Below are 27337 nucleotides of genomic sequence, written 5' to 3'. Positions count from 1 at the left end.
ATTTCTTGGATTTGAGATAAGTTCCTGCTTCAAAGTTCACCTTTCAAGGTCAGGGCCTTATCTAAATTACCATCACTTGCAAGAGAATCCAGTTTTTTAAAAAAATTTATCTTTATTGATTTCAAAGAGAGGAAGGGAGACGGAGGAGGAGAGGGGGAAGAGAGAGAAACATCAATGGTGAGTCATTGATCGGCTGCCTCTCGCACGCCCCTGACTGGGGATCGAGCCCACAACCCGGGCATGTGCCCTGACCGGGAATCGAGCCACAGTCTCCTGGATCCTAGGTTAGTTCTCAACTTCTGAGCCCCGCCTGGCTGGGCGAGAATCCAGTTTTTAATTGCGGTCTGCATATGCTCAAAATACTGCCAAGCTGAGTTATGGGAATAGTTGTGTTTTAATAGCCTCCTATGGAGACTCGTGATGCCCATACAGCCAGTGGTATCACCTCGAAACTCCTCGATTCGCCATTGCTTGTACCCCCTTATGTGCCCGTCCTCCGTGGGACACAGATTAATTTGTTCCTTGCCTCCACACCCGTTACCCTTGCCTTCCCTAGTAAACACTCACACTCTTTTTCCTTCGCTTCCCTTCCTTCAAACTTGCTCTAAATCTACTTCCATGTATTTGCCTGTTTAATAGCTTGATTCATGGTTAGTAAAGTTTTGTTTTGCTAGGATTCCCTTCCATATTAGCGATGGGAGAGGATCTGTGCGGGTGCTACCTCCATGGCTGAGGGGACCCAAAGGACTTCCTGTAGACAGAGAGGAGGTCCCCTGCTTGTAGATTAGTTAACAGAGAGGTCACCCTGTGTTAAAAGTTGGCTGAGCCACATAACAGTACTTGAGCTGAGTTTTGCTATTAAAAGCATAGTTGTACTACTTTTATAGCTTTTTATAAAGGTCATTATATATATTTTAAAAATATATATTTTAAAAATATGTTTTTATTGATTTCAGAGAGAGGAGAGGGAGAGAGAGAGATAGAAACATCATTGATTGGCTGCTTCCTGCTGGGAATGGAGCCCGCAACCCAGGCGTGTGCCCTGACCAGGAATTGAACTGTGACCTCCTGGTTCATGGGTCAGTGCTCAGCCCCTGAGCCACACCGGCTGGGAAAGGTCATTATATTTTTAAACAGACATTTATTAATCATTTTAAAGGAAAAAATCTACCTTGGCAATGTTATGAGGCAAATGTATTTATATCGTATGAATTTCACTCTCTGTTCTTTTCTAAATCCAAAGAGCAAATTACCAATTTTGTGTGTGTTTTATACAAATACTTTAGGTGAATTAAAAGAAATCAAGCAAGATATCTCCAGTCTTCGTTATGAACTTTTGGAGGACAAGAGCCAAGCGACCGAGGAACTTGCCGTCCTAATTCATAAGCTCAGCGAGAAGCTGAGCCCCAGCGCGCCGAGATGTGAATGACGTGGTGGCCTGGACTGCGGCTCGGACTGTAGCACAGATGTGGGCAATAATATTTCTAAGTGTGAAGTACTTGAAAACCATGGTGTACATTTTTAGTATTAACTACCTTTATTATGTGAATGTTTAAAAGTTAGGTCTTAATGATTTTACTGTTTTATCACATGCAAACGGTCTTTATTTTAATTGTCTGCCTTGAAATTACAATGACACGCCATTGTATTTAAAGGACAATTACTGCCATTTTTGTCCATTTTAGAATGAACTTTACTACATCTTTGCACTATCTGTTGGCCTCCAAGAGACTGTAAGTAAGCTCCTTGGGGACAGGGACCATGTCTTACTCATTTTTATGTCTCCAGCATCTAGGACAGTGCCTGGTACAAAGTAGGTGCTCAGTAAATGTTGCTGAAACCACCCAAACTGAACTGCCAACAAAATACAAATACAAATAAAAAGGCCATCACTACGTAGCACACCTTCTCTTGTCTAAGTGCTAAAGGGTTTTTTTTAAAAACTGAAACTGTGCCGGCCAGCGTGGCTCAGTGGTTGAGCATCACCCTATGATACAGGAGATCACCGTTTGATTCCCAGTCCGGGCACATGCCTGGGTTTCGGGCTCGATCCCCAGTAGGGGGCATGCAGGAGGCAGCCGATCAATGACTCTCTCATCATTGATGTTTCTCTCCTTCCTCTCCCTTCCTCTCTGTCTAAAAAAAACAATAAAAACTTTTTTTTTTAAATTGAAACTGAAGACATTTTATAAGCAGCCATGACTTGGTCAGATTTTCTTAGAATTTTTGGCATCACTGGTAGTCCTAGAACCTTTGAGCCCCGAAGGAAGAATTTAACAATGAAGTGGGTCAATAGAAAATGTAGTTATGTTAATACATATTTAAGTTTCATAGAATTGTTCAAAGCAACACATTAAAGATTTTTCTAAAGTATATACTGTTCGTTTTTTGTCTTAGATTTTTATTTGTTTTTCAGTCATGTGAATTTAGTCAGTGGGATGGTGGAATTTTTTAAGGGGGTTCTGTAGGGTTGTTATTGTGTTATTACCTTCTGATTTCTGCCTCTGATGCTTTAATGCTAAAGGTCTGGATCACTGACTTCCTCTCTTGCCCACTTGCTCCTTTCTGAGTTTTGGAGGACATGCTTATGCGAAGGAAGAGGGCAGAGCAGTGGCTGTGCACCTGGAGAGGTGTGTCCCAGTGTCACCAGGTGGGTTTCACTTCCCCTCGAGGTTTCATTCTTCTTGCCCTGGCTTACAATGATTGACATCCTGTTTCTGATCAAAGCATTTCAGTTACCCTTGCTACACAAAACAGATTGTGATGTATCTGTACTTGGCTTATTATGTGACTGAGCTGAATGCTGGTAACGTCTACCACGCCTCATGACATTAATAGGAAAGGAAATACAGGCTAGTAAGTTCCCTTGTCTCTTCACAGACCATAAAACAAAGTATTTTCTTTTTATCAGGTAGGTTTAAATGTCTCATAGAGTTATGTTTAACTTCCTAGTCTCTTCAGGCTGCTCCCATCAACTCTTAGAAGAACACAAATCGTGATCACACCTCAAAAGTAGTCTTATAGGCCCTAAACACCAGTTAAATACATGACACTTTAAAAATCATTACTCTCATGCATTAAATGGAACTACATAAAACTCTTTAAAGAAGATTTCTTAATTTCTACTTCTTGGGACTTAAAACAATTAAATTAAGAAAAGAACTTTATACATTTTTGCTACCATTGTAGACTATTTCATTAACTTTTGTGCTATTCTAATAGTACTTTGTCTTAAATGTTTTTCAGACTTTATGTATTTTATGCTATGCCTCAGAACTGAATAAAATATTGAATTTTTTCATTGTTATATGTTACTGTACTATATTACAACAGGAAAGATATGGAGTTTACATAACAGACAATTCTCTCAGTCTTACAGTATTGTCTAGGATTCCAAGTGTGGATGTTTTTGAATGGAATATTTAGTAATATTCCTGATTGGGAGTTGGGGAAATGTTGAATGGAAACGTGTCAGATCCAGCTGGAGATACTCACCCTAGGATCCCTTGAGTCTTGAATAAAGATACGGCTCACAGCATTTTTTTTTTTTTTTTAAGTCCATGCCTCCCACAATTGTAGAACTCTCAAAACAGATCAGACAACTTCCTTTCTGTTATGGGCTGAATTGTGTCCCCTGCCCAAATTCATATGTTAAAATCCTAACCCCAGGGCCTCAGAACGTGACTGTAGTTGGAGATGGGGCTTTAAGAGATAATTAAATTAAAATGAAGTCATTAGAGTGGAGCTTAATCTGATATGACAGGTGTCATCGGAAGAGGTGGTTAGGGCACAGACACAAAGGGAAGACTGTGTGAGGACACAGGTTGAAGATGGCCAAGGAGAGATGCCTCAGGAGATTGGTTTGGTTCCCTGCTGACACCTTGATTTTCTACTGCTGGCCAGTGAGATCCTGTAAGAAACTAAATTTGTTGTGTGAGCCACCCAGCTGGTAGTACTTTGTTTTGGTGGCCCTGTCTCTCTAATACACCATCCAACCCCCTAAACTCTACACAGTTCTATGCAATTCTGTTTCACCTTTTTCTCTGTGGCTGTTTTTTCAGTTTACTTCTAAAGTTTATCTGTATTTTTATTGAGTCTAAATTAACACATATCTCCCCAAGTTGCTACACAGCTAACCCATCTCAAAGCATATTATTTTAATTTGGTTATTTTAGCCTCAGAAAAAAAATTGTCTGGAACACCTTGGAATTTGGGCAAAACCTCAGATCCTTCTGTTGCAAGTAATTTATCTTCCAAAGCAGCAACTCTTTTCAGGGGTTTAATTCCTGATTCACAGTCAGTTGCGAAGTCTTCCCTAGTAGGCCACATAAACCAGGAAAGGGACAGTACCTGCAGCACTTCTGTGGGCAGAGCACACTGTGTGGCCAAAGGGTGGGCTGGTGGACAGGAGTCAAGGAATGTCAGCTCTAGGTCAGATCCTGGGTCACCATAGGTCAGCAGTAGGCTGAGGGCCCCTGAGGCCTTTTCAGGGGGTCTGTGATTTTGAAACTGTTTTCATAACACTAAAACGTTATTTGCCTTTTTCACTGATGGTACAAAAGCCATGGAGGTTAATACTGCTGGCACTTAAGCATGAATCAAAGCAGTGGCTTCAAACTGTAGCAGTAGCCTCTGTATTCTTCACACCCACATTGGCAGGGAACAAAAGTTTCATGTAAAAATGTTCATTATGAAGCAGTAAAAGTTGTTCATTTTAAGTCTTCACTCCTTGAGGATCTTTTTAACTATGCTGGGTGATGATATGGGAAGAATGCATAGTGCATTTCTACTAAATACCAAACTACATTAGTTGTCTCAAGGAAAAGCACTGGTGTGATTATATTTGGGTTGCTAGCTGAACTCATTGCTTTTTTAAATGGAACACTTTTTTTTTTTGAAAGCACAATGAACAAATTATGATTATTCAGACTTGGATATTTGGCATGCACTTTCTTGTGAATTGAAGAAGGGAACCTGTTACTTTAAGGAAAACACTTGACATTTGTTACCAATGCTTAAAATTCAAGCCTTTACCCACAAATTAGAGTTTTGCTAAATTTGTATCCACTGTCTGAGCTGTGTATCCACAGCTTTCCAATACTTAAAATCTTTTCTGATGAAATCTGTAGTGATATTAACAAATAGGATTTGGGGATGTTGTATGATGAAGCCACATTCAACACTGCAACCAACTTTGGACCAAATTTTCTTCATATACTTAAAAAAAATCCACCCACACATATACCAATAGGTTGAATGCACAAGTAGAGTTGGGACTCCTATTTACTATCCCAGTGGACAGTAAACAGATTTGTAAATAGCACTAATCTTTCTATGTTTATTTTGGAAAATATTGTTTTTCATTAAAATATTTAATTTTACTTTTAACATTTAAAAAATATATACATTGATTTCAGAGAGAGGAAAGGAGAAGGAGAGAGAGATAGAAACATCAATGATGAGTCATTTATCGGCTGCCTCCTGCACGCCCCCGACTGGGGATAGAGCCCACAACCCTGGCATGTGCCCTGGCTGGGAATCGAACTCGATCGGCTGGATCCTAGGTCGACACTCAACCGCTGTGCCACGCCCGGCCGGGCTACTTTTAACATTTTAAAATTTTCAGTTCTAATTTCTAATACGGTAAATATCAATAGATAACTCATATAAACAAAAGGTATGTAGGGTCCTCAAAAGTTTGTAAAAATATTGTAAAGAGATCCAAAGGCCAAAAGTTTGAGAACTGCTGATATAAGCTAATAACGGTGGAACTTAATTCGTTGAGGGGTCCTTCCCGATGTCAGAGAAACAGGTCCGAGCGTACACATCTTCACATCCACCCTTTACATCCAGAGAGACTTAGAAGTGCGCCTCGGGCGGCGCTGGGGGCGGAGCCAAGACTGCGTCTGCGGTCTCCCTGGAAACCACCCCGCCGGCGCTCAGCCCCTCTCCTCCTCTGATTGGAGCAGCTCGGGAGAGGGGCGGAGCTTCCCTTTGGTCCTTGGTCCCCCTCACGTGAACGTATTGACGTCACGCTGGACGCCACAGCCCAGAAGCCCCGCGTTTTCATCCCAGCCGGGGCCGCTGCGGCTGGGGTCGCCCTTCCGAGGGGACGCGACCTGTTTCCCCTCGGAAGCCTGGGGTCCCGCAGCCTCCGTCCGCCTGGTCCCGGCCCGGCCCTGCCCAGCGCGTCTGTGCCGCCGCCATGGATCTGCATTTGCACCGAGCGGATTATTTACAGGTAAACCCGAGGGGGCGGGGCGACGCCGTGCGCTGTGGGCCCGGCTCCCTTAGAGGCTGCGGTCGGTCCTCCCACTGGCGTCCGTGCGGTCGCGGGGAGCGGGGCCCGCGGCCAAGTGCGGGGCGGGGAGCTACCTTCGGGTCGCCCTCCTCCCGCGCAGCCCCGGCTGGTCCGTTACGGTCCACCGGGACTTGGACGAAGCTGGCGCCCCGGCCCCGACGCGACCCCGGGTCCCGCTGACGCTGAATCTCCGCCTCCCCCACGCCATCCCCGGAGCGCCCCTTATTTCTTACTGTAAGCCGGACCCCACCGGCCAGACCGCAGTCGGTGTGACAACACCCACAGATATTGAATCCCCATGGAAATTCTCCGAGTGGCCCCGTGATAGCTGAGGATCCGGGGGCTCGGAGGAGGCAGCTTCTGTAGAAACAGCCGCCGCGTCCGGAGCTGGCGACCCCTCCGTGCCCCCGCCCGCCCCCGGTCCCCTCCTGCTGCACATCCGGTTTAGGGTCCCTTTCGGCGGGTGGTGCGCGCGTCCTCGCGGCGGCCGCGCTGGGAGCTCGCTGAGCGCTCGGCACCTAGCTCTGGTCTGGCTGCGCCGGTCTAAAAGCCTCTTGGATCCCTCCCGTTTCCCCGTGTCCATTGCCCGTCGTGGCTCGGATCTTTAAAACGGCCTCCTAATTGGGCCCCCAGCCTCCAGGCCGCCCTTCACGTCCCTTCCTAGACTGACGTTTCAAAATCCAAATCCAAGAACATTCTTTTGAACTTGAATACCCCCTCCCTGGCATGCGGAATAACATTATAGATTTGCACCGTATGTAAATTCTTCCATGATTGGTTGCTTTCTCCAGCTTGTCTCCCATCTTCCTCCAGTAGCTCTCTGTGCGGGGCTAGTGACTGTTGCTGTTGTTTCCATCTTCTGTACCTTTTGTAGAATCATCTTCAGCATCAGTTTTATTGGACGACGTTGCCGTCAAGATCTTTGGTGTTTTAGCAAAAATCTTGTTTGTTGCATTTTTAATAATTACTGTTTCCAAAGATTTTTAAATCGTTTTACAAAAAGTCTTTAACAACTGTATGAACTTGTAAAAGAAGGCCTCTAGAAGTTTTTTTTTTTTTTTCTCGTGAAGTATCTTTGTCAGTAATGTCACAGGGTTTTTTGACTTGACAACATAAGTTTCTACAAGTGTAAATTATACTGTTTTGGGTTGTTTACTGTCTTCCGATTTTTTGTGGCATATTTCATTAGATAAGTTCATCACTGATAGTAGTAATTACTTTGTATCACAAGTACTGCAATGAAAAATAAAACTCACTGTGATCTGAATCTGCTGGTCCTGCTAATCTGATGTAGTGACTCAGATTACAGTTGTGAGAGAGCATCCACCAGATGATGCTGTGTTTCCATAGGTGGGAGTGACCTCTCAGAAGACCATGAAGCTGCTTCCTGCCTCCAGACATAGAGCTACACAGAAGGTACTGTAGAGATTTGATTTCTGCACATCTCCTTAGCTCTGGCAGAGGAGGAGTTTATGTTTCCTTCTTTATTGGTAAATTACTCTTTTTAAAATGCTGTTAAAATGGAAGTGAAGTTCTTCAATTTGAGCAGAGGTTGGAGTACCAAGGAACATTTACAAACAGTAATTTCCTTGGATATTATAATTATTATGTACAGTTAGTAAATAGTATAGGCAAACTTATTAAAACCATATTCCATTTTTTTGAAATAATTTACTGTGTATACTTGTGTGCACCAGGTTGTGTATATGAAAAAAGAAATGTAAAACAATTGAATATAGAGAAATTGCATTTTTGAAACTTCATCATATTTTTAAGAGTAATTATTTTGATGTTGAGCTTTATATTTAACAATATTGATTTTTGTAGAAACATTGATCCTATGACACAAGACAGTTATGATGTCCCTAAGACAATTATAATTTCTCAGTAGACTAGTAGGATATTTTGATAGCTGCCAAGTAAATACAGTATCCTGATACATTAACATTTGTCAAGATAAATCAACAGAATTCTGGTTGTCATTTATTATATTCAGTCTACTAGATAAGATCATCTCAAACCTTTAGGTCTCAGGACCCTTTTACACAATTAAATTATTGAGAATCCCAAGTAACTTTTGTTTATATGGTTATGCCTATCAATACTTACTATATCAAAATTCAAACTAAGAAATGTTTAAAATATTTTTTACACTATTTTAATCCCCACCTGAGGATATATATTTTTTCCCCATTGTTTTTCAGAGAGAGTGGAAGGGAGAGAGAGAGGGAGAGAAACATTGACGTGAGAGAGACCCATCGCTTGGTTGCCCTCCACACGCTCCCCAACCAGGGCCTGGCATCGAGCCTGTGAGGTACATGCCCTTGGTCAGAATGGAACTCAGAACCCTTAAGTCCACAGGCTGACACTTTAACCACTGAGCAAAACAGACTGGGGCTATTACACCATTTTAAAAAATATTAGGCCTGTTACATGTTTACATAAATAGCATTTTTATGAGAAATAACTGTTTTCAAAACCAAAGAATTCAGTGGGAATAGTGGCATTGTGCTACATTTTGCAAATTCTTTAGTCAGGTACAAGCAGGGTTACCTGGATTCTTATGGTGGGCTGCTGTGATATGTTGGTGTTGTTGAAGTACATGAAAATCTAGCTTACACAGATACATAGTTGAAAATAGGGAGGGATATTTAACTAGATTTTCCAGATAATTATTGCTCTTCATATTTGTTGCTACACCTATATTTGACAAGTAGTAGTTTCTTAAACATTAGGTGCTCAATGGAATCTCACACCATATTGATTAACTTTTTATACTTTGACACATTAAAATCCATTGGTCTATCTTGTACTTTGTATGGATATTTTACTCATGCATGGATTTATAGCATCCTCTGATGGTCATTTGACCGTATTGGTTCATTTGAGTTCTACAGATTTTCCAAATGTTGATGCATTTTATTATAGAGTATCAAACATACCACATTTGTTAATGTCACTGCTAGTCTCATCGAAAAGTTTAAGTATTATGAAGCTGTCAGTCTCACTGTGGCAGGTACAAGCCTTCCAAAGTACTGATATTCACCTTGAAAGCTCAAACTTTACCATATTAGCAAATATGGTCATTTGTTTTCCTTTGAAATAACAAGTTCACTTCCTTCCATTTAAAAAAAGTCCACAAAATACCCACGTGTTAATAACAACAGTTGTTGGTTGTTCCTTCATTTTTAAAAATAGTGTTTCTTGAAAAAAGTGGATAGTTCAGCTCATAACTCAAACAATGATACAAATGCTTTTCCGCAGCAGAAGTGCTTAATGCATACTTCCTATTTTCTCATACTAAATATTAAAAAGACATGTATTCAAGAGTCAGGATTTAATAAGATTAAAAGTTTGTATTGCTTCATCAAGGACATCCTTACATGAAACTGGATTTTATGTCCTTAACTCTCAAGTGGTGATGAAGGTTACACATTACTGATAGTTTGGGGTCATTGTTTTGTTTATCAGACACTGGTAATTTTGCCCATCAGTACTTCTGTACCATCATTGCAAATATCACCTAGCGAAAAGGAAAATAAAGGCTTACTTACAAAATTAGCATTGACTGCGCAGATTCCCAAAGAAGTCTTCTTTAATTTCCATCTGTCTAGGAACCACACTTTGGGAATCCCTGTAATAGATTGTTTTACAAGTTATTGGAGTAGTGTATTGTCAAAAAATCAAAACCTTAACTATGTATTTTTCATCTTTTCAAAGATCCATGAATCTGAAAGTGTGAACATAATTATTTGTAAATGCTTATTGTTCCAGGGAGAAAGTCAACAACTTTCATCAGATACAGAAAGTTGTTTGTGATTCCCCCTAGAAAGTTAAGAATCAGCACCCTAAGAACAAAGTCTGCATGATATTAACATTTTTATATTTGAGACTTATTTTATATCCTAATACTTGGCCAATTTTTTAATGTTCCATTTTGCTTGAAAAGAACATTCATACTTTGATTCTTGGGATGAGTGACTTATTTATTAATTTACACACACACACACACACACACACTCCTACATATATCAATACAGAGTGTCCCCAAAAAAATCACTTTAACAGCTGATAGTTCAATTTTGAAAATGAAATGTATTTTAATAAACACTGCCTTTATAGTTATTCAAAGTGTGTGTATACATTTTGGGGGGGCACCTTATATATGCATATATATTAGATCAAATGTAATTGTTTTTCTAATCTGTTTCTTACCTTTTGTCTTCTTGATTAGCAATTTCTGAAGAAGAGATATTAAAGTCTCCCTCCCTATTTACTTTAGAGTAATTCATTGGCCACATCAGATAATGCGTAATTATTGAAGCTGGGTGATGGACACGTGGGAATTCATTATAATATTCTGTCTACTTTTGCTTATGTTAAAATTTTTCCATTAAACAGGTTTAAAATGTCAAATCAGTCAGTCACAACCTTATTTGGTAATGTTTTTAAAGTTAATCTTAAAATGTTCTTATGCTCCACCCTAGCCAGTTTGGCTCAGTGGCTGGAGCGTTGGCCCTTGGACTGAAGGGCCCTGGGTTCGAGTCCAGTCAGGAGCATGCACCTCGGTTGCAGGCCCGGCCCCAGTTGGCCCACTTGCCGGAGGCAGCCAATCGATGAGTCTCTCTCACATCAGTGTTTCTCTCCCCCTCTCTCCCTTCCATTCTCTCTGAAAAGCAGGGGGAAATATCCTGGGGTGAAGGTTAAAAAACAAAATGTTCTTATGCTCCAGTTAAGAAAAAAAATTACCTCCCTGCCGTTTCTGTCCCTGTTTCCTTGCTCTGGTTATGTGGTAGGAACAGAATATATGGCCAGCTACTTCCACAACTCTCCATGACCTTCTCTTTGGCCTTTCTCTGTAATTCTTTGGAGGATTAGTTTTTGTGGGGGTGTCTTAGATTTTCTGATTTCTGCTTTTAAAATTATAATTTATATATTGAGAATATCGTTTTCTCCATATATAGTTATTAGGGTATAATAATAATTTTAGATTCTCTTCAATCTGTTACAGGTGGTTATTGGAGATCATGATGGGGTAGTTTTGTGCTTTGGCATGAAGAAAGGAGAAGCAGTGGTATGTATAGCTTTTTCTTTAGGGGATAAAAGGAATTTCTAAAAGAGAAATGCTACTTATTGAATAATCCTAGGTTAAAATTTTTCTAAAATACAATGAGAAATGGGTTGTGAGGGAAATAGTTATATGAAGTATGAAGCTCCAGAAAGCACAAGAGTCATTTGTCAGCTATTTGTAAAACATCTTTGGCAGCCCAGGGTGATTTATTAGTTTTCTGTGCTTTGTAACAAATCACCTCAAACTTAGGGGCTTAAAACAACACGCATTCATTATTTCACAGTTTCTGTGGGTCAGGAGTCTGGCTCAAAGTTTCACATGGCAGCAATATAGATGTCAGCCAGGCTCTGTTCCTTTCTGGAGCTCGGAGTCCTATTCCAGGTTCACGTGGTTGTCAGCAGAATTCGTTTCCTTGCTATTGTAGGACTGAGGTCCCCACTTTGTTGCTCTCTGCAAGCCAGGGTCTGCTCTCAGCATCTGGAGGCCCCACTTTGTTGCTCTCTGCAAGCCAGGGTCTGCTCTCAGCATCTGGAGGCCCCCTCACTTTTCCTTGCTGTGTGTGGTCCTCTGCCAGGCTCTCTCACAACATGGTGACCTTACTGCTCAGACCAGCAGGAAAATTGTCAAGCCTCTAAGATGGAGTCTTACATAACATAGTGCAACCTGGAAGCATCACTTTTGCTGCTTCATGTAACCTGATCAGGGAAGCGATGATTACATCATCATATCCACAGATCATAATTTACAAGTGATGGGTTTGAGATGGGAACTCTTATACTCATTATACTTTATATGGAATTTACAAAAAGGTAAAGAGGGTGAAAGCTTTCAGAAACTCAGTATTTCCTTCATATATCCTCTCAGTTTGTTCTCTGTGTATAATCTGATGTCAATAATAAAATGGGAAATAAGCAGGAAGAAATTGATACAAATGTTGTTTCCCATTAAATAGAGAAACAGTAAGTTAAGCTTTCCAGTAAATTATATAGTTATTTATACTACTGAAGTTTCTAAAAATTATAAAGAAACCAGGAGAGATTAGTTTTTAAAAGATGATTCAAGTGTAAAAACATGTCCATTGGAGAATCTTGTGAAAATGCAGATTCTCATTCTGTAGATCGGGGCTTGGGCCTGAGATTATGCATTTTTTTCAGTTAGTGATGTAATACTGTTGCTTAGTGAGCTCTACTTTGATTTGCAAGGGTTTAGATTTTAATGATGTCCCTGAAACATGTGGGAATAAGTATTCCAAAGTTTGAAGATATTTAGCAAAAAACCCAGGAGACCTACTGAAGTAAATACATTTGTATCTAAAAGTATTTCTATATAGTAGAACTAATATTTCTGTAAGTTTAAAATCCCAGCATTTTTACAGTAAAGGAAAATGCTTACAATAGCTGTCTACTTAATTTTTTCTCCGATGATTTTTGCAGGCAGTGTTCAAGACTTTACCAGGGCAGAAGATTGCAAGACTGGAACTAGGAGGGGTTCTTAACACGCCCCAGGAGAAAATTTTTATTGCTGCAGGATCTGAGATTCGAGGTTTCACAAAAAGAGGAAAACAGTTCCTCTCTTTTGAAACAAACCTCACTGAAAGCATTAAAGCTATGTATGTTTATTTCCTTTTTATTTTTCTATATATACAACAATATTTTGGAAAGGTAACAAATATTTGATTATCAAATCGTAACGGGTTTTCTGGGAAATAAAATTTACTAAAGGTATTTTATTAGTCAGAAATTAAATTTTACCTAGAATCAATATAAAATTGATTGTTAAAATGTTTTCTTGTTAAGACATTTATAGTATTTATATGTTTATTTTTGACTGGTTGGTTCAATTATGATTTACGATCAAGGTATAAAAGAAAAAAGTGAAAGAAATCCCTAGATATTTAAGTTTCAGTTTCTTTGTTGTCTCTGGAAGTTCTGGTTTCAAGGCAGCAACATTTTCTTAGAAGGCTAGCCGTCAAAGTTGGTGACCACCAATAGGGTATAACTTCAGGCTAGTCAGGTAAGACTCTAAGTGAAAACAGCCCCTCCTAATGGCTTCCTGAAATGGGAAATCATGCAATTAAAAATTTAGTTTTTGAATCACGGGCTGGGAAGGGCCTTAAAGTTCATCTCATCTACTGTTCCTCAAACCTGGTACTTAGGAGAACCCCTTGGAAGCTTGAATCAGTAGACTCCTTGTCCTACATTGTACCCGCAGAATCAGGATTACTAGGAATGGGTTAAAGGAAAAAAGTTCTTCATCTGAATCTGATGCAGCCACATTGTATAAGCATCCAGACCTCCTTTTGGAAACTACTGATTCAGTGCAGAGTTCTGTGTATGCACAGCTCTCTGTTTCATGCACACACATGCCCTGATGTCTGGGCTGGAAAGCTTGAGCTTGGGGAGATTAGATAAGAGTTAAACGATGGCAACTGGAAGTACTTTCAGTGCTTTAGCAAAAGTATACTTTTGAAATGCTTTTGTAGATAGATGTGACCAATGAGAACTGTGAAATACTAAAATCAAAGTAATAAAGTAACTATTAGCATACCTCCACATTTAGAAAGGCATGTGGGCAGAGTTGGGAAGATAAGGAGTCTAGTGTTTTATTTTTCAATTACAGTTTACATTCAGTATTATTTTGTGTTAGTTTCAGGTACATATCATAGTGGTTAGACAGTTATATAGTTTACAAAGTGTGTGTGTGTGTCTCCCGGTATTTCCAATAGCCACCTGGCACCACACATAGTTATTGCAATATTACATAGACTATGTTCCCTGTGCTGTACTTTACATATCCATGACTATTTGCAACTAGGAGTCTAGGTTTTAAAATGTTTTTACTGGAGTGGCAGAGGTGGTATGAAAAGGTTATGTACTTAATTTTTGAAAAATTACCTGTATCTCCACATTTTTATAAGGTTGCCTAAGAAAACAAGGTTATAACTTGAAAATATTCAATAAGGAAATTGACACTTATAAAAGTGATTACCACTTACACATCCTTCCTGGCTTAAAGTTCCCATCTGTCTCACATCTGTGTCAACAATAGTGATTGCCAAGTAGTACTTTGGACAGTGTAATGCAAATATAATGCAGATGGGTTTCAAAATGAAATTTCCAACTATGAAAAAAGATAGGGAATTTCATTAGGTTGATAGAAATGATATTGTGAAATAATATCAGTCACAGAGTAAGGCCACCTGAACAATAATTAAAGAAGAGAAAATTAATGAGGATCATTATAGCATAAGGAATAATTTTAGTATAAAAAAAAAATTTTAAATATACCTTAGAGGTGGAGAAATAGGTGAAACCTTCCAATAAAACCACAGTAGTCTCTTTATGATAACATGGTAGTAGCAATTAGAAGTGAAAGGTATACACTAGCCTATATTTTTTGTCAAAAACCTTCAGCTCCTCCATTTAAAACTGGATTCAGTCTTACGATTTAGGACACAGTTGTGATTATTGCCTAAATTGTATTAAATATAATTTGAAATGAACTTGTTTTCATTTATTTTTTCAAGATAAAATTCTAATGAAGGCATTTTTTTCCTCTGTTTATCATTTAAAGTAGATTTGCTTCAGATAGCCTTTCTAGTGAATACAGTGTCGTAGTAAGAAAGTTAACCCGAGTTAAAACTACCTGAGTTGCAGTCCACTCCACTGTCTTACTAGTTACGTGCCATTAGGCAAGTTACTTAACATTTTATTATTCACCTGTAAAAAGGGTTGAAAATGGTCCTTAGTTTATAGAGTTCTGAGGTTTGAGCTGATAGATATGTCACTTAGGACAGGGTTGGCACATAGTACATATTCAAAGCAGTTACTTTCTGACATATTATTTGATTTTAGATATAGACAATTATCATTGTCTTTGTTTCCAGTTTTTCTGACTTCAAGTTTTGAGAAGGCTGAGGCGTTAAGATCCTTATTTTCAGCTATCAAAATCAGTGTTATACCAAAAAGCTGGAAATTAAGAGGCAGGAGATCAAAACAAAACAAAACAAAACAAAAAACCATTCAAGTCTGTGATAAAATGATAGTAAAACTGTATAAATAAACTTTTATTTTCACCTCTGAAAAAATTTTAGTTTTTTATGCTTATATTTTAAAATCTGGATGTGTTAAAGTACTTTTACTGTCTTCAGGCACATATCCGGCTCAGACCTCTTTCTCAGTGCAAGTTACATCTATAACCATTATTGTGACTGCAAAGACCAACATTATTACCTCTCTGGGGACAAAATCAATGATGTCATCTGCCTTCCAGTGGAAAGATTACCTCGTATTACCCCGGTATTGGCCTGCCAGGACAGACTTCTCAGAGTTTTACAGGTTGCTATTATTTGCATTTTTATAATTTTTCATAATTTAGGTAAATGAATATTTATGAACAGTGGCTACTTGAGGTATATCATTTTAATGATTACTACCACTTTAAATGCCCTACTTAAAATTATATCTGGAAACTTTTAAAAAATATTTTAATTGATAAAATTTTTTTACTTGAGGTAAATAAATGTGTTCAGATCTTTGGCAAGTTTTTAGAGAGGCATATATGGAAAAAAGGATAATTTTCCCCACCTGCGTGATTTTTGAGCTAATACTATCAGAATGGAGTACCTTAACTACACAGAACCCTTCCCAGCTTTTCTTTTTCTTTCTTTTTTCCTTTTTGTTTTCTTTTTCCATCACCCTCCCCTCCCCCAACAAATGAAATTAAAAGAGAAAATTTGGGGAAAGGTTGTTGGGTTTTAACAAGGGATAGTTGAGATCAGGGTTTTATCATTGAGTTTACCCACCGTTTATGACATTATGTGGAACAGAATAAGCTTTCAGTAAATATTAGTTAGATAAGGAAGTGAGTGATAGAGGGAAAAATTAAAAACCATAATTGGCTAAAACAACCTCTTACAGCCATTGTTATTAGTAATAATGGTTATAACTATGTCTTCTTGAAACTAACTTTTCATTAAAATATACACACCAGGATCCATAAAATAAATTTAAGTGCAAGTAACATACAACAAGTGGATTAGTTGGTTCAGAAATTTAGGCCGATGATAGTGCAGTTGAACAGAAGTCTAGCTGTTTATTCCGTGCCACCACTGGCTGTCTCACTCTTTGGAATTTCATACCCAGATGGTCATTTCTTGGCATTAGCTCTTTTATAAAAGGAAAACTCCAGTGGTTCTATGAGGTTTGTTTTTTTTCCCCCTAAGGTGAGTTAAAGTAATGTTTAAGGTTTATTCTAGAGGCAAAAATGATTAATTTCTCCCCTTGCCTGTGCTCCCAAATACAGCAAATACGAGTTGTTTGAATAAGGCTTTTAACAGGAGCTGGCTAGCATTCAGTTAGAGATTGATGGGGCTGAATTCTAGGATTCTGCTTTGTTAACAAGAAGAGGTCCATATGCTTATTGTAAAAAAAAAAAAAAGTCACCAAGGGTTTGTTAAAAACAAACAGTTGCAATCTTTTCTGTGCCCTGCACACTTCTCCCTGCTCCCCATCTGCCTTGCTAGGCAGTCTGCTGCCCCAGAGGCAGCCTTTTTTAAAAAACATGTTTTTATTGATTTTAGAGAGAGAGGAACAAGGAGGAAGAGACAGAAAAACATCGATGAGAGAGAAACATCAACATTGATTGGCTGCCTCCTGCACGCCCCCTCCTGGGGATCGCACCCCCAACCTGGGCATGTGCCCTGACTGGGAATCCAACCAGTGACCTCGTTTCATGGGTCAACACTCAACCACTGAGCCACACCAGCCGGTCCAGAGGCAGCCTTTTAAAAACAGTCTTGTGTGTATTCTTTTATGTTTATATAGTTCTATGTAGGTATTTGTAAATTTTTAAGTGTTATTTTAAATAAAAGATAAAGCACATGGCTCTCTCGTGTGCTCTGTATTTAATTTTTTTACTGTAATTTTACAAATTCTTTTCATTGAATGCTTTGTCATGGATGTTCTTTCCATGTGAGTATGAGTACATCTGCCTCATTCTTGACAGTTTCATAAGTACTGTGCTCTAAATGAAAGCATTACAAGTGGCAAAACTGAAAAAAAGACAAAAAGACCTAACTTGTTTCCTTATCTAAATAGTAGGTCATCCTGCTTCTTACTGGAGAGGGTTTTGGAAATACCCAAAGGCAAGGCCAGAACTTTTCTTAGTAAGTAACTTTGGGTCTGTTTACATGTTGGAATGTGCTCTATGTTAAAGGACAGAAGCAAAACATGTTTCCGGAGAGTTTTGTTAGGAAAAGTGACCAGTGTTAGGTTTTCAGACAGAGTATTTAAAATGAAAAGCATTGAGAGTGAAAGATATTTTAAATATTTGTCTTCTTGATTTTTATATTTTATATATAGTTTAGTTTAAAATGAGTTAACACATACAAAATTGCTAACCAATGCAAGTTAATATTCGTGACCTAATTTTTTCTGTAGTTTTATTCTAGAGTTCTTTATATGAACATTGATGTTATCTCTGAGTGCCTACATTCTTTTACATTTGTATTCTGGCTCAGTTGGTTGGAGCGTCATCCCGTACAGCAAAAGGTTGCGGGTTCAATTCCAGGTCAGGGCACATACCTACGCTGCAGGGTCCATCCCTGGTCAGCACACATACAGGAGGCAATCAGTTGATGTTTCTCTCTCCCTTCCTCTCTCTAAAAATCTATTTAAAAGAAGAAACCTCAAAGGATTTAAAAGAAAAGGAAAAAGGTCCTTTAAAAAAAAAATTGTATTCTGTTTATTTTAAATATTTGTTCTCCTTCAGGGATCGGATGTGATATATGAAATCGAAGTTCCTGGCCCACCTACCGTCTTAGCACTACACAATGGAAACGGCGGTAATCAGCATTTCATTTTTCCACAGTCAAATAAGGGGGTGCATTATGTGAAGTCAGGATATTTCAGGTTCTTAAGCATTTATATATGAAGTGAAAATGGGAACTTGTAGAAGGAACATGAGCTGGAATTGAGACGGTTGTTGTCTGACAACTTGCCGGTCACCAACCGTAATGAGTTATTGAACTTAATTTTGAGTTTTCTCATCTTAAAATTAGATGATAAGGAAGAGTCTTATGTTTAATGGTTATAAAATTATCTGAATATATAACCATCTTCCCAAATTAAGTTTTCTGTCTTTGTATATTATTTTTTAAATGAGACATTTACATGAAAGTCTATATGAAAGTATTTTAATTTTAAAGAGATGAGTTGTGGGATAAACATGTTGACTTTAATTATGACTAGGTGACTCTGGAGAAGACCTTTTGTTTGGAACATCAGATGGAAAACTCGGGCTCATTCAGATCACACCATCCAAGCCAAGACACAAGTGGGAAATTCGAAATGAGAAGAAGAGGGGAGGTATGTTTTTGATGTCGTTCAGATTCTGAAATTTAGTTCATTCTAGATTAAATAGTTATAGATCATATTATTCATTCATAGTATGTATCTGGCAGACTTGGCAATTCGTGGAGCCACCTCAGTTATATTTACCATTTATTTGTTTATCAGGTCTGCCGTATTTTTGGCATAATTTTAAAAAATAAGACATGCTAATAGTACTTTGTGATAGGCTCTTTGGGCTCATGTCCATCTATAATGTCATTCTGTGCTCAAATCCACTTTTCATGGTTGGTGTGGGGAATTAATTAGAATTTGAGAGGACTTGATCTGAAGCAAGGAAGGCGTGTGGTGGGTCGGAATGATTCCTGTTTCCTCAGAATATAAACTTTCCTAAAGCTAATTTATATCGGACTTGGCAGGTAGTGAGATGGTTGCTTATAAGGACAGCATGTTCATTCCTACATTTATTCCTTCAACAAATACTTACTTGTTAGGGAGACAGAGAGTAAACAAGTGAGTAAATAAGGCAGCTTCAGCCTGAGGGAAATCTGACAGAATGATGGGAGGGGGGAGCGCTTCTTTTAGCCTCGGTGGGTGGCCATGGCCTGCATCTTACTAGAGGTGAAATTTGAGCTCAGATCTGATTGACAAGAAAAAAGAGTAATGTAAAGATTTGGGGGGAAAGAATGTTCCAGGAAGAGGGAAAAATAAGGGCAAAGGACTTAAGGCAGAGGCAAACGTGATTCATTTGAAAAGCAGAAGACAAGGGTGACTGGCCTGAGATAAAATCAGAGGGGGGGCCAGGGCAGGGCCAAATCGTGGAGGTCCTCGGCAGCCTCGAAGTCCCTGGAGTTATAAGTGGGGGTGTGGCATGATCTAATTTACCAAAACACACAAAAAACACTCCCCCGAGATTGGATTTTGAAGGAAGCAGGTCAAAATTGGAAGCACAGAAGTCAGGAAATTATCGTTGCAGTTGTTATCATTTCTCCTGGTGTGGGCTCGAGATACCAGTAGCCTGGATGAGGCTAGTGGGAAGCTGGAGGCAGAGTTCATAGGACTGGCTCGTGGGTGTGATGTGGAAGTGAGACCGAGAGGAACCTGGAGCGGAGCGGTCTGGATCGGCACTGAACGGCCAGGTGGTGCCAGGCGGGGAGGAGGCCTGGAGGGGCGGCGCGGGAAGCCTGAGGTGCCCATGAGGTCTCAGAGAAAAGGCTCAATAGGGACTTTGCTGAATGGGCCCCGAGCTCTGGGGAGAGGCCAGACCCGGAGACAGAGGCTTGGGGGTCCTCACCATGTCGATCCTAGTTAAAGCCTTGGAGGTGGCTGAATGTGCATGGGAAAGAAGGGGACACCTGACTGTACTCAAGGGGTTTGTTGATTTTTCTCCCGCATGCTGATTTTTTTATTCTTACTTGGTATATACTTGCGTATGATGTTAGCATTATTAACTTACCACTTATTTCTTTAAAGGTATTTTGTGTGTCGACAGCTTTGACATTGTGGGTGACGGGGTTCAAGATTTACTTGTTGGGAGAGATGATGGAACGGTGGAAGTGTATGGTTTTGATAACGCAAATGAGCCTGTTCTACGCTTTGATCAAGTAAGTTCGGTTTTTCAAAGACTATGTGCTTATTATTAATCAAATAATTACAGAGGTGACTGATGTTTTATTAAATGAAATTATTATAATCTTGTGTTTGGCTTAAAATATTGCTGCTTTGATGCTATCAATCTTCTCTAGACTACTCTCGTGGTTGAATATATAATAGACTGTTGCCTTCAAGCTGAATGAGTACTTCCTCATATCTAAGTATTAAATATTTTGTCTTAGTTTCTATAACGCAAAATAGATTACAGGAGTAACGTATGTTCGGGTAACATAAATGAGGCTCTTGTAAAGCAGCGATTTTCAGCCTTTTCCATCTCATGGCACATAAACTACTAAAATTCTGCAGCATGCCAAAAAATATTTTTTTTTTGCTGCTCTGACAAAAAATAGGTCTAATTTTGATTCATTCATACTAGACGGCTGTTATTATGTTGGCTGTTGTCTTTTTTATTTTATTTAACAGTCTTAAGGGGAAAAAGGTCAGTGCCCTTGACTGGTCAGGTACTGCATGCTTTAAAAATTCTTGTGGCGTCCTGGTTGAAAATTGCTATCGTAAAGTAATGGGGGATAAGCTTCATGTTGTTAGCAATTTCACTTCTATTTACCCAGGAGTCCACTGTAGAAGGAGAAATGCTAGGGAAGAGTAATTTGTAGTTCACAAATTTTAAATGTAGTTAAGCTTGTTTATCCCTGGTACAAAGCCACATGGGGAAGCGTTCTGGCATAACCTGAATCTTTCATGTTTGCGAAGTAGTGGTCTCAGTCCAGGCTTCCCCATCCTGCCGCGTGCCCCAACTCAGCATCAACTTTTCTCCTTTAGTCTAATTTCTCTGACAGTGGTACCTCCCAGGCTCAGCTTGAACTGCAGATCAGCAAATACAGATGTTTTGGTGTATAGATAAGTATGCTAGATAGGTAATATGAGGATAAAAGTATTATACAACTTATATTCTAGATTTATTTCATATTTCTTCATCTCACTTGGTATAAGAAGTCCTCTTGCTAATGATGCAAAAAATAGTTTAGGCTTAAAAATACATAATAATTCTTTGTTGTTGATGTCCTGTTTTTTTCTCTTCAACCCTGAGACACTTTTGTATTTGAACCCTAAGTCTCCTCCTAGACTTCTGTCTCAGACTCCAGTAATGACACAGCATTTCCCTCCTCTGCTGGGTATGGCCCTAGGAAATCCTCTCTCTCCCCTTTCTCCTGTTCATCTAAGGACACAAGTGCTGGTCTCAGCGTAGGTTAAGCTGCAAATAAGCTGCCTCATCTTGGATTCATAACGTCACTCCCTTTATTTTCCTGATCAGGAGGCATCCTCTGATCTGACACAGTCTGGACTAGTGCTTGTTTAATCAAAAAAGTTAAGGAGCAAATCATAAAAAGAATGGGAAAAAATGTATATATATATACCTTAAACATGATATTTTTAGTTAAACGTATAATATATTCATTTGTCAGTATTTTGAGGAATGAGCAGGGTCTTTTGTGCGTTTACCTCCCTGTCTGGCCTCCCGGGTTGTTATTTGCATAAGCTGTATCTCTACTGTGTTATCTAGCATCTCTTTACCCTTATTTGATTTTTAAAAAATATAAATTGATTTTTTAAAAATATTAGCTAAATCTATAACTCTAAGACTTTTACAAATATATACTTGAAGTATATAAGATAAATGAATTTCAAAAATGCTGTATTAGCCAAAAATATGTAGAAGTTAACAGGTTTTTATTTTTGTAACTTTTTTAAGTACATTGGGTTAATTAAGGTACTTCTAAATGAGGGAAAGAGTAAGTTACAATTAATAGACACCCGATAAACCACTCAAGAAGTGAGAAGTGTGGCTCTTGACTGGGTAAGACATCCTCCTACAAGTCAGATGGTTTTCAGTGGTTTGCTTTCAATAAATTGAAGGAGGACCTAGTCTGTAGATGATATGTCATTAAAAATCATGTTTGGTGGTAGATCAGTTGGTGATTTTAGGTATGTAACTTGGAAGATGTTTAAACAATGGAGCAAACTTTCTGTAACAAAATTTCTTTTATTCTCATCAACATCTTTATGTGACTAAGTTTAATTAATGTTTCTATCTATGAAAATGAAAAATAGGACTAGAGCTGATGTTGAACCCAACCTTATTCTAGCAATACAGAAACAATTTTCCTTGTGATACATGAGTAATTTGGAAGAAAAATGTTTTATTCATCTCATCAGATACATTTCCTGTAGAATTTTGCTTTTGTATCAATTATTATTTACTAAATCTTGTATACTCGTTTCAGTCAATTATGTAATACTGATTATAATGATAGAAATTCCTAAGACTTAGAGCTTTAGGATCACAGAAGATAAAACATTTCATTTATGTTTCTTGGTTGCAAGAAGTATAAAAATTTCAAGCGTACAAGTATGTTTCATTAAGATAAATGTATGTGGGGGAAATGGAATGAAAATAAGAGTTCAAGTAGAACACGGGACAAAGTCAAATTTCCAGCTGTTAAAGAAGGATTTATTTTTCCATTTTTTTAAGTCAGTGATTGTGTATATAAAGTTGTCCTGGTATTTGAATTCATTGGGTTTGATTAAAGGATGTGACAGTTTTAAAATGATTATCTTTAAAACTTCCAGAAATTACTTTCTTTGTAACTATTTAAAGTTGTGATGAAAAATCGAAAAAGACAATTTAAAAATGTATGGGAAGCCTGGCCGGGCGTGGCTCAGCGGTTGAGCATCAACTTAGGAGCCAGGAGATCGCGGTTCGATTACCGTTCGGGGCACGTGCCCGGGCTGTGGGCTCGATCCCCAGTTGGGGGCGTGCAGGAGGCAGCCGATCAGTGACTCTCATTGATGTTTCTCTCTCTCTCTCTCCCTCTCCCTTCCTCTCTCTGAAATCAATAAAGATATATTTTTTAAAAAAAATTGGAGGGACATGGGGCACATGGCTTTTTTTTCAGAAGACTTCCAGTGTATGTGAGATCTGCTTAGCAGTGCACCTTTGAACCTAACTTGATGCAGACTTGTAATCAAACCTTTGTAACTCGAGTCTCTCAGGTAATTAGTCTCAGGAAAGGCTGAGGGAGCCTGATTTGTAACACAGCTCACAGGTTTGCCTCTTCTAGGAAGGAGGAAGGGAACTAGGATTTTTTAAAAATTCAAAATTGGCTATACTTATTTATTTTAGGATTTTATTTTACTTTTTTTTACTTTCTATTAAATTTATTGGGGTGACACGGGTTAACAAAATTATACAGGTTTCAGGTACAATTCCCCAGCACATATCTGTACACTGTGCTGTGTGTTCAACACCCCAGTCAGGTCTCTGTCCATCCCCATTTATCCCGCCCGTATATCTATCCCTCCTCCACTTATCCCCTCCCAACCTACCCCAGCAGTCATTAGCATTTTTAATGCTAGTGTCCATTTCCTTCGCCTTCTCCCTTAAAACAGTGGTTCTCAGGCTCTCCTGATAAGAATTACCTAGCAGGATTTTTCAAACTACTGGACAAAGCCTTTTAGTGGGTTGCCAACACATTTTTTTTTTTTTTTTTAATGAATTAGAATAGATTAGAATATGTCAGAGTGCAACACCAACCTTTTAAGTTATATCTGTTGTATATGTCCATGTGTGAATATGTACTAGCTAGCAATATAAATATGTTGCTTGCTTTCTAAATAGCTTAAAAGCCACTCACCTAACCCTGGCCAGGTGGTAGCTCAGCTGGTTAGAGCATTGTCCCCATATGCCAAAGTTGTGGGTTCGATTCCCAATCAGGGCACATGTAAGAATCAACCAGTGAACGCATAAATAAGTGGAACAGCAAATCCTTCTCTTTCTCTCCCACCTCCCTTTTCTCTCTCTCTCTAAAACCAATCAATAAATAAAAATTTAAAGAAAAAAAGCCACTGACCTAGAGTGCTGGTTAAAAATACAGATTGCTATTTGACTCACTCAAGTGATTATTATCAGAAAATTTGGGAAAGTATTGCTTAAAAGGTATGTAAACCCCAAACTCCTGAAAAACTTGCTTTTTCTCCATAGTTGCAAATTCCCCAAAGGTTCTATATAGGTTCTATCATATTTTTCACTCATCTAAAAAACTATTTGGATAAAGCACATGAAACATGGTCTGTGGCATTCAGAAAATAGATTATAAGTGTTTTGAGAGTTTTGCTTATGCAATTTTTAAAACACCTTTTTTATATTAATGTTGCTCATTAGATGACTTGTAGCTGAGTGGTACACACAAATGTGTGAGTCATTTGTTTTTGTTTTTAACTCTCACCCGAGGATATTTTTCCCATTGCTTTTCAGAGAGAGTGGAAGGGAGAGAGAGAGAAACATTGACATGAGAGAGAAACATCAGTTAGTTGCCTCCTGCACGATCCCAGTTGGGGCCAGAGATCCAGCCTGCAATTGAGGTCCGTGCCCTTGGCTAGAATCGAACCCGGGACCCTTCAGTCTGCGGGCCGACACTCTAACCACTGAGCCAAACCGGCTAGGGTCAGAGTCATTTTCAGTCTTCCCCCAAATCTGAAAACATTGGCATTTTCCGACATTTGTGCAGGGTTTTTGCCTTTCCATTCTCAGTGTCTATATATAATAAGTGTTCAGTAAACATATGTTGAATAAAGGAGACAGGAAATAAGTTTTGTGGCTTATTTTAACATATCTGTGAAATTTTTAGTTATTAATGAAATGCTTGATCTTAAATTTATTATAGGCGCTGTCTGAAAGTGTCACATCTATCCAGGGCGGTTGTGTAGGGAAAGATGGCTATGACGAAATTGTGGTAGCCACATATTCAGGTGAGGTACATGGTAATGGGGAGTCAAAGAAAGAACCGATAATAAAAAACATCAATTTAGTAAATTGCTTTTGACAATCGTTTTTTTAAAAACATATTATTAGTAAGTCACTCTTTTTAAAATTATTTTTATTTTTATTTATCTTTTTTACTTTTTTATTGAATACTGAGGTGACATTGGTTAATAAAAGTATATAGGTTGCAGGTGATGTAGTCTGTAAGAATGATGTAAGTCACTCTTATCTATAGCATTAAAAGTTTTATTGGTTAAAAAAGTAAGGATATATTGATTTATAAAACAGTTAATATTTAAATAATACTTTTTAAGAATGCTTGGCATATCAGTAATACCCTTAATAGTTAAGTGGTAGTCTGTGGTTTAAAAAGAAATTTAGTTTATATTTTATTTATATATTAATATAAGAAATATATTTCTTATAAAATTTTGCTTGCTTTTGAGTAGGTCATTTTTTGCATTCTCACAATAATTATACAAGAGTTTAACTTAACATGAAAATAACTCTTGAAAAACAGTTCTTAATTCATCAACTATTTTTGCATTTGCTAGAATATATTGACTTATTTCATACTTGAAGACTAAAACTGTAAATTAAATGAAAGATTTCCTTAATCATAATATAATAGTATTTCAGGCAAAGCAAAAATAATACCACAAAATGCTTAAGTAATTTCTTTGTGGTTTGAATATTTTCCAGCTTAATTTCTTTGGATTTTTGTTTTGTTTTGGTTTTTGAAGAGAAATAGATCCTAAGAGTGAGGTTTATGTTGGTGGACAAAGGGCATGCAGACTGGGTTTCTTTTAACACGTGCAGAGCTTAACGGTGCACGATTGCAATTCATCTCTGCAGGCTGGGTGACGGGTCTGACAACAGAGCCTGTTCACAAGGAAAGTGGGCCAGGCGAAGAATTCAGACTTAACCAGGAGATGCAGAATAAAATTTCTTCTTTAAGGTAATTTTGGATTTCTGTTTGCCTTTTTCTTTCTCATTTCATGAAGTGTGTGGTGGTGGTTTTCTTATTACTTATAGATGCAGTATATTTATTGGAAGGAATTACACAGTTAATTTGTTTATCACTTTTTTAAATGAAAGTTTATCAACTTGAGAAAATTAGCAGTAAGTGCTGATTAATATTTTGGAGTTAGAAATATACTTTTTGTATGTTTTATTGTATATTGACTTTTTCTTAGATCAAGAATTATATATTTTTATTTGTTTAGTTGTAGGTAGTTGTAGTGTTTTGTTTTTTACAGGCGTTAGAAAGCAGCTAACACAGATGGCTCTGTCCTCATTAATTCTAATGTTCACTGCTCCTGCAGGCCTTTCTGAATCTCTAACTTTGGCTTATATGTTTTCTTACTGGAAATGAGTAATGGTGACTTCCTTAGACACAGGGATTGATTTTGTGGCCTGTTCAGTTTGACAGTTCCTTTGCAGAGGACTCAAGTAAAATTGCTTCATACAGTGAGGCAGTGGGAGGTGCTGAAACTGCTCTTCCTACTCCAACCCCTGTCAACCTCTTGGGGGAGTGAGCGCCAGTATTTTTTGGTGGTGGTTGAGAGTTACAGAAGTGTTCTGGTTCACTGAGCCACATCACAGTTCCCACACGTGCTTCTCCAAAGCCACCAGGGCAGCAAGTTCTGGTGTCCATGCCACAAGGATAGCAAGTGGAGTTAATGCTGACTAGCTCACATCCTCGTACAATATCTTATGTTTTCAACCAAGTCTCCGCTCCTGATGCAGCTCCTGAGAAGCTCTGTCTGCTCTGTTCACTCAGCACCTGGCATATAGGCACATACGACACACTCAGTAACTATTTCCTGGATGAATGAGTCTTTTCTCAAATGTTAAAGCTTTACAGCCTCCTTATTTTGTCTGTCTCCCCTGATGTCTTCCTGAGAGGTGCATGTTACTGGTTTCTTCTTAAGTCTTGTGTTCCTGTGCCCTGGTACAATCGGGGTCTCCTCTGATTAGTACCATATGCACCTGGGACCAGATTGGTGTGTTAGAATTAATTATTTAGACCCGACTTACAACTTTGTATTAATAGAGCTGGTGTGGGACTGAGTAGATGTCTTAATTTTTAGATTAGAGATAAATAATGTGGAATCACTTGGTCAGTCCTAGAAGCAAAAATTTTGTTCCTGTTAGTGTTACAGTTCTAGCTCAACCAATAA

The 27337-nt window shown here is 38.5% G+C and overlaps 2 protein-coding genes across 4 annotated transcripts in view; both read left to right on the top strand.

The window, feature by feature from the left end:
* TRPC3 (transient receptor potential cation channel subfamily C member 3) overlaps positions 1 to 2373 on the top strand; it is a 60177-nt gene extending 57804 nt beyond the window's left edge. For all 3 annotated transcript variants that reach the window (XM_087815906.1, XM_087815905.1, XM_087815904.1), the window contains one exon: positions 1287 to 2373. In XM_087815906.1, coding sequence (XP_087672032.1) covers positions 1287 to 1429 — 143 coding nt within the window. In that variant the 3' untranslated portion in view covers positions 1430 to 2373. The remainder of the gene's footprint in view (positions 1 to 1286) is intronic.
* Positions 2374 to 6127: 3754 nt separating this feature from the next.
* The window catches only part of BBS7 (Bardet-Biedl syndrome 7), a 38391-nt gene continuing 17181 nt past the window's right edge, over positions 6128 to 27337 (top strand). Inside the window, exons 1-10 of the mRNA XM_016201536.2 lie at positions 6128 to 6241; positions 7652 to 7717; positions 11313 to 11375; positions 12806 to 12981; positions 15523 to 15709; positions 18144 to 18216; positions 18623 to 18739; positions 20195 to 20325; positions 25057 to 25141; positions 26010 to 26112. Of these exons, the coding sequence (XP_016057022.2) occupies positions 6206 to 6241; positions 7652 to 7717; positions 11313 to 11375; positions 12806 to 12981; positions 15523 to 15709; positions 18144 to 18216; positions 18623 to 18739; positions 20195 to 20325; positions 25057 to 25141; positions 26010 to 26112 (1037 nt within the window). The 5' untranslated portion in view covers positions 6128 to 6205. The remainder of the gene's footprint in view (positions 6242 to 7651; positions 7718 to 11312; positions 11376 to 12805; positions 12982 to 15522; positions 15710 to 18143; positions 18217 to 18622; positions 18740 to 20194; positions 20326 to 25056; positions 25142 to 26009; positions 26113 to 27337) is intronic.

This window comes from Miniopterus natalensis, chromosome 4 (genome assembly GCF_054644295.1).
Source record: "Miniopterus natalensis isolate mMinNat1 chromosome 4, mMinNat1.hap1, whole genome shotgun sequence".
Taxonomy (NCBI): Eukaryota; Metazoa; Chordata; class Mammalia; order Chiroptera; family Miniopteridae; genus Miniopterus; species Miniopterus natalensis.
Note: the sequence above shows the minus strand (reverse complement) of the source record. Positions and strands in the feature narration are given on the sequence as shown.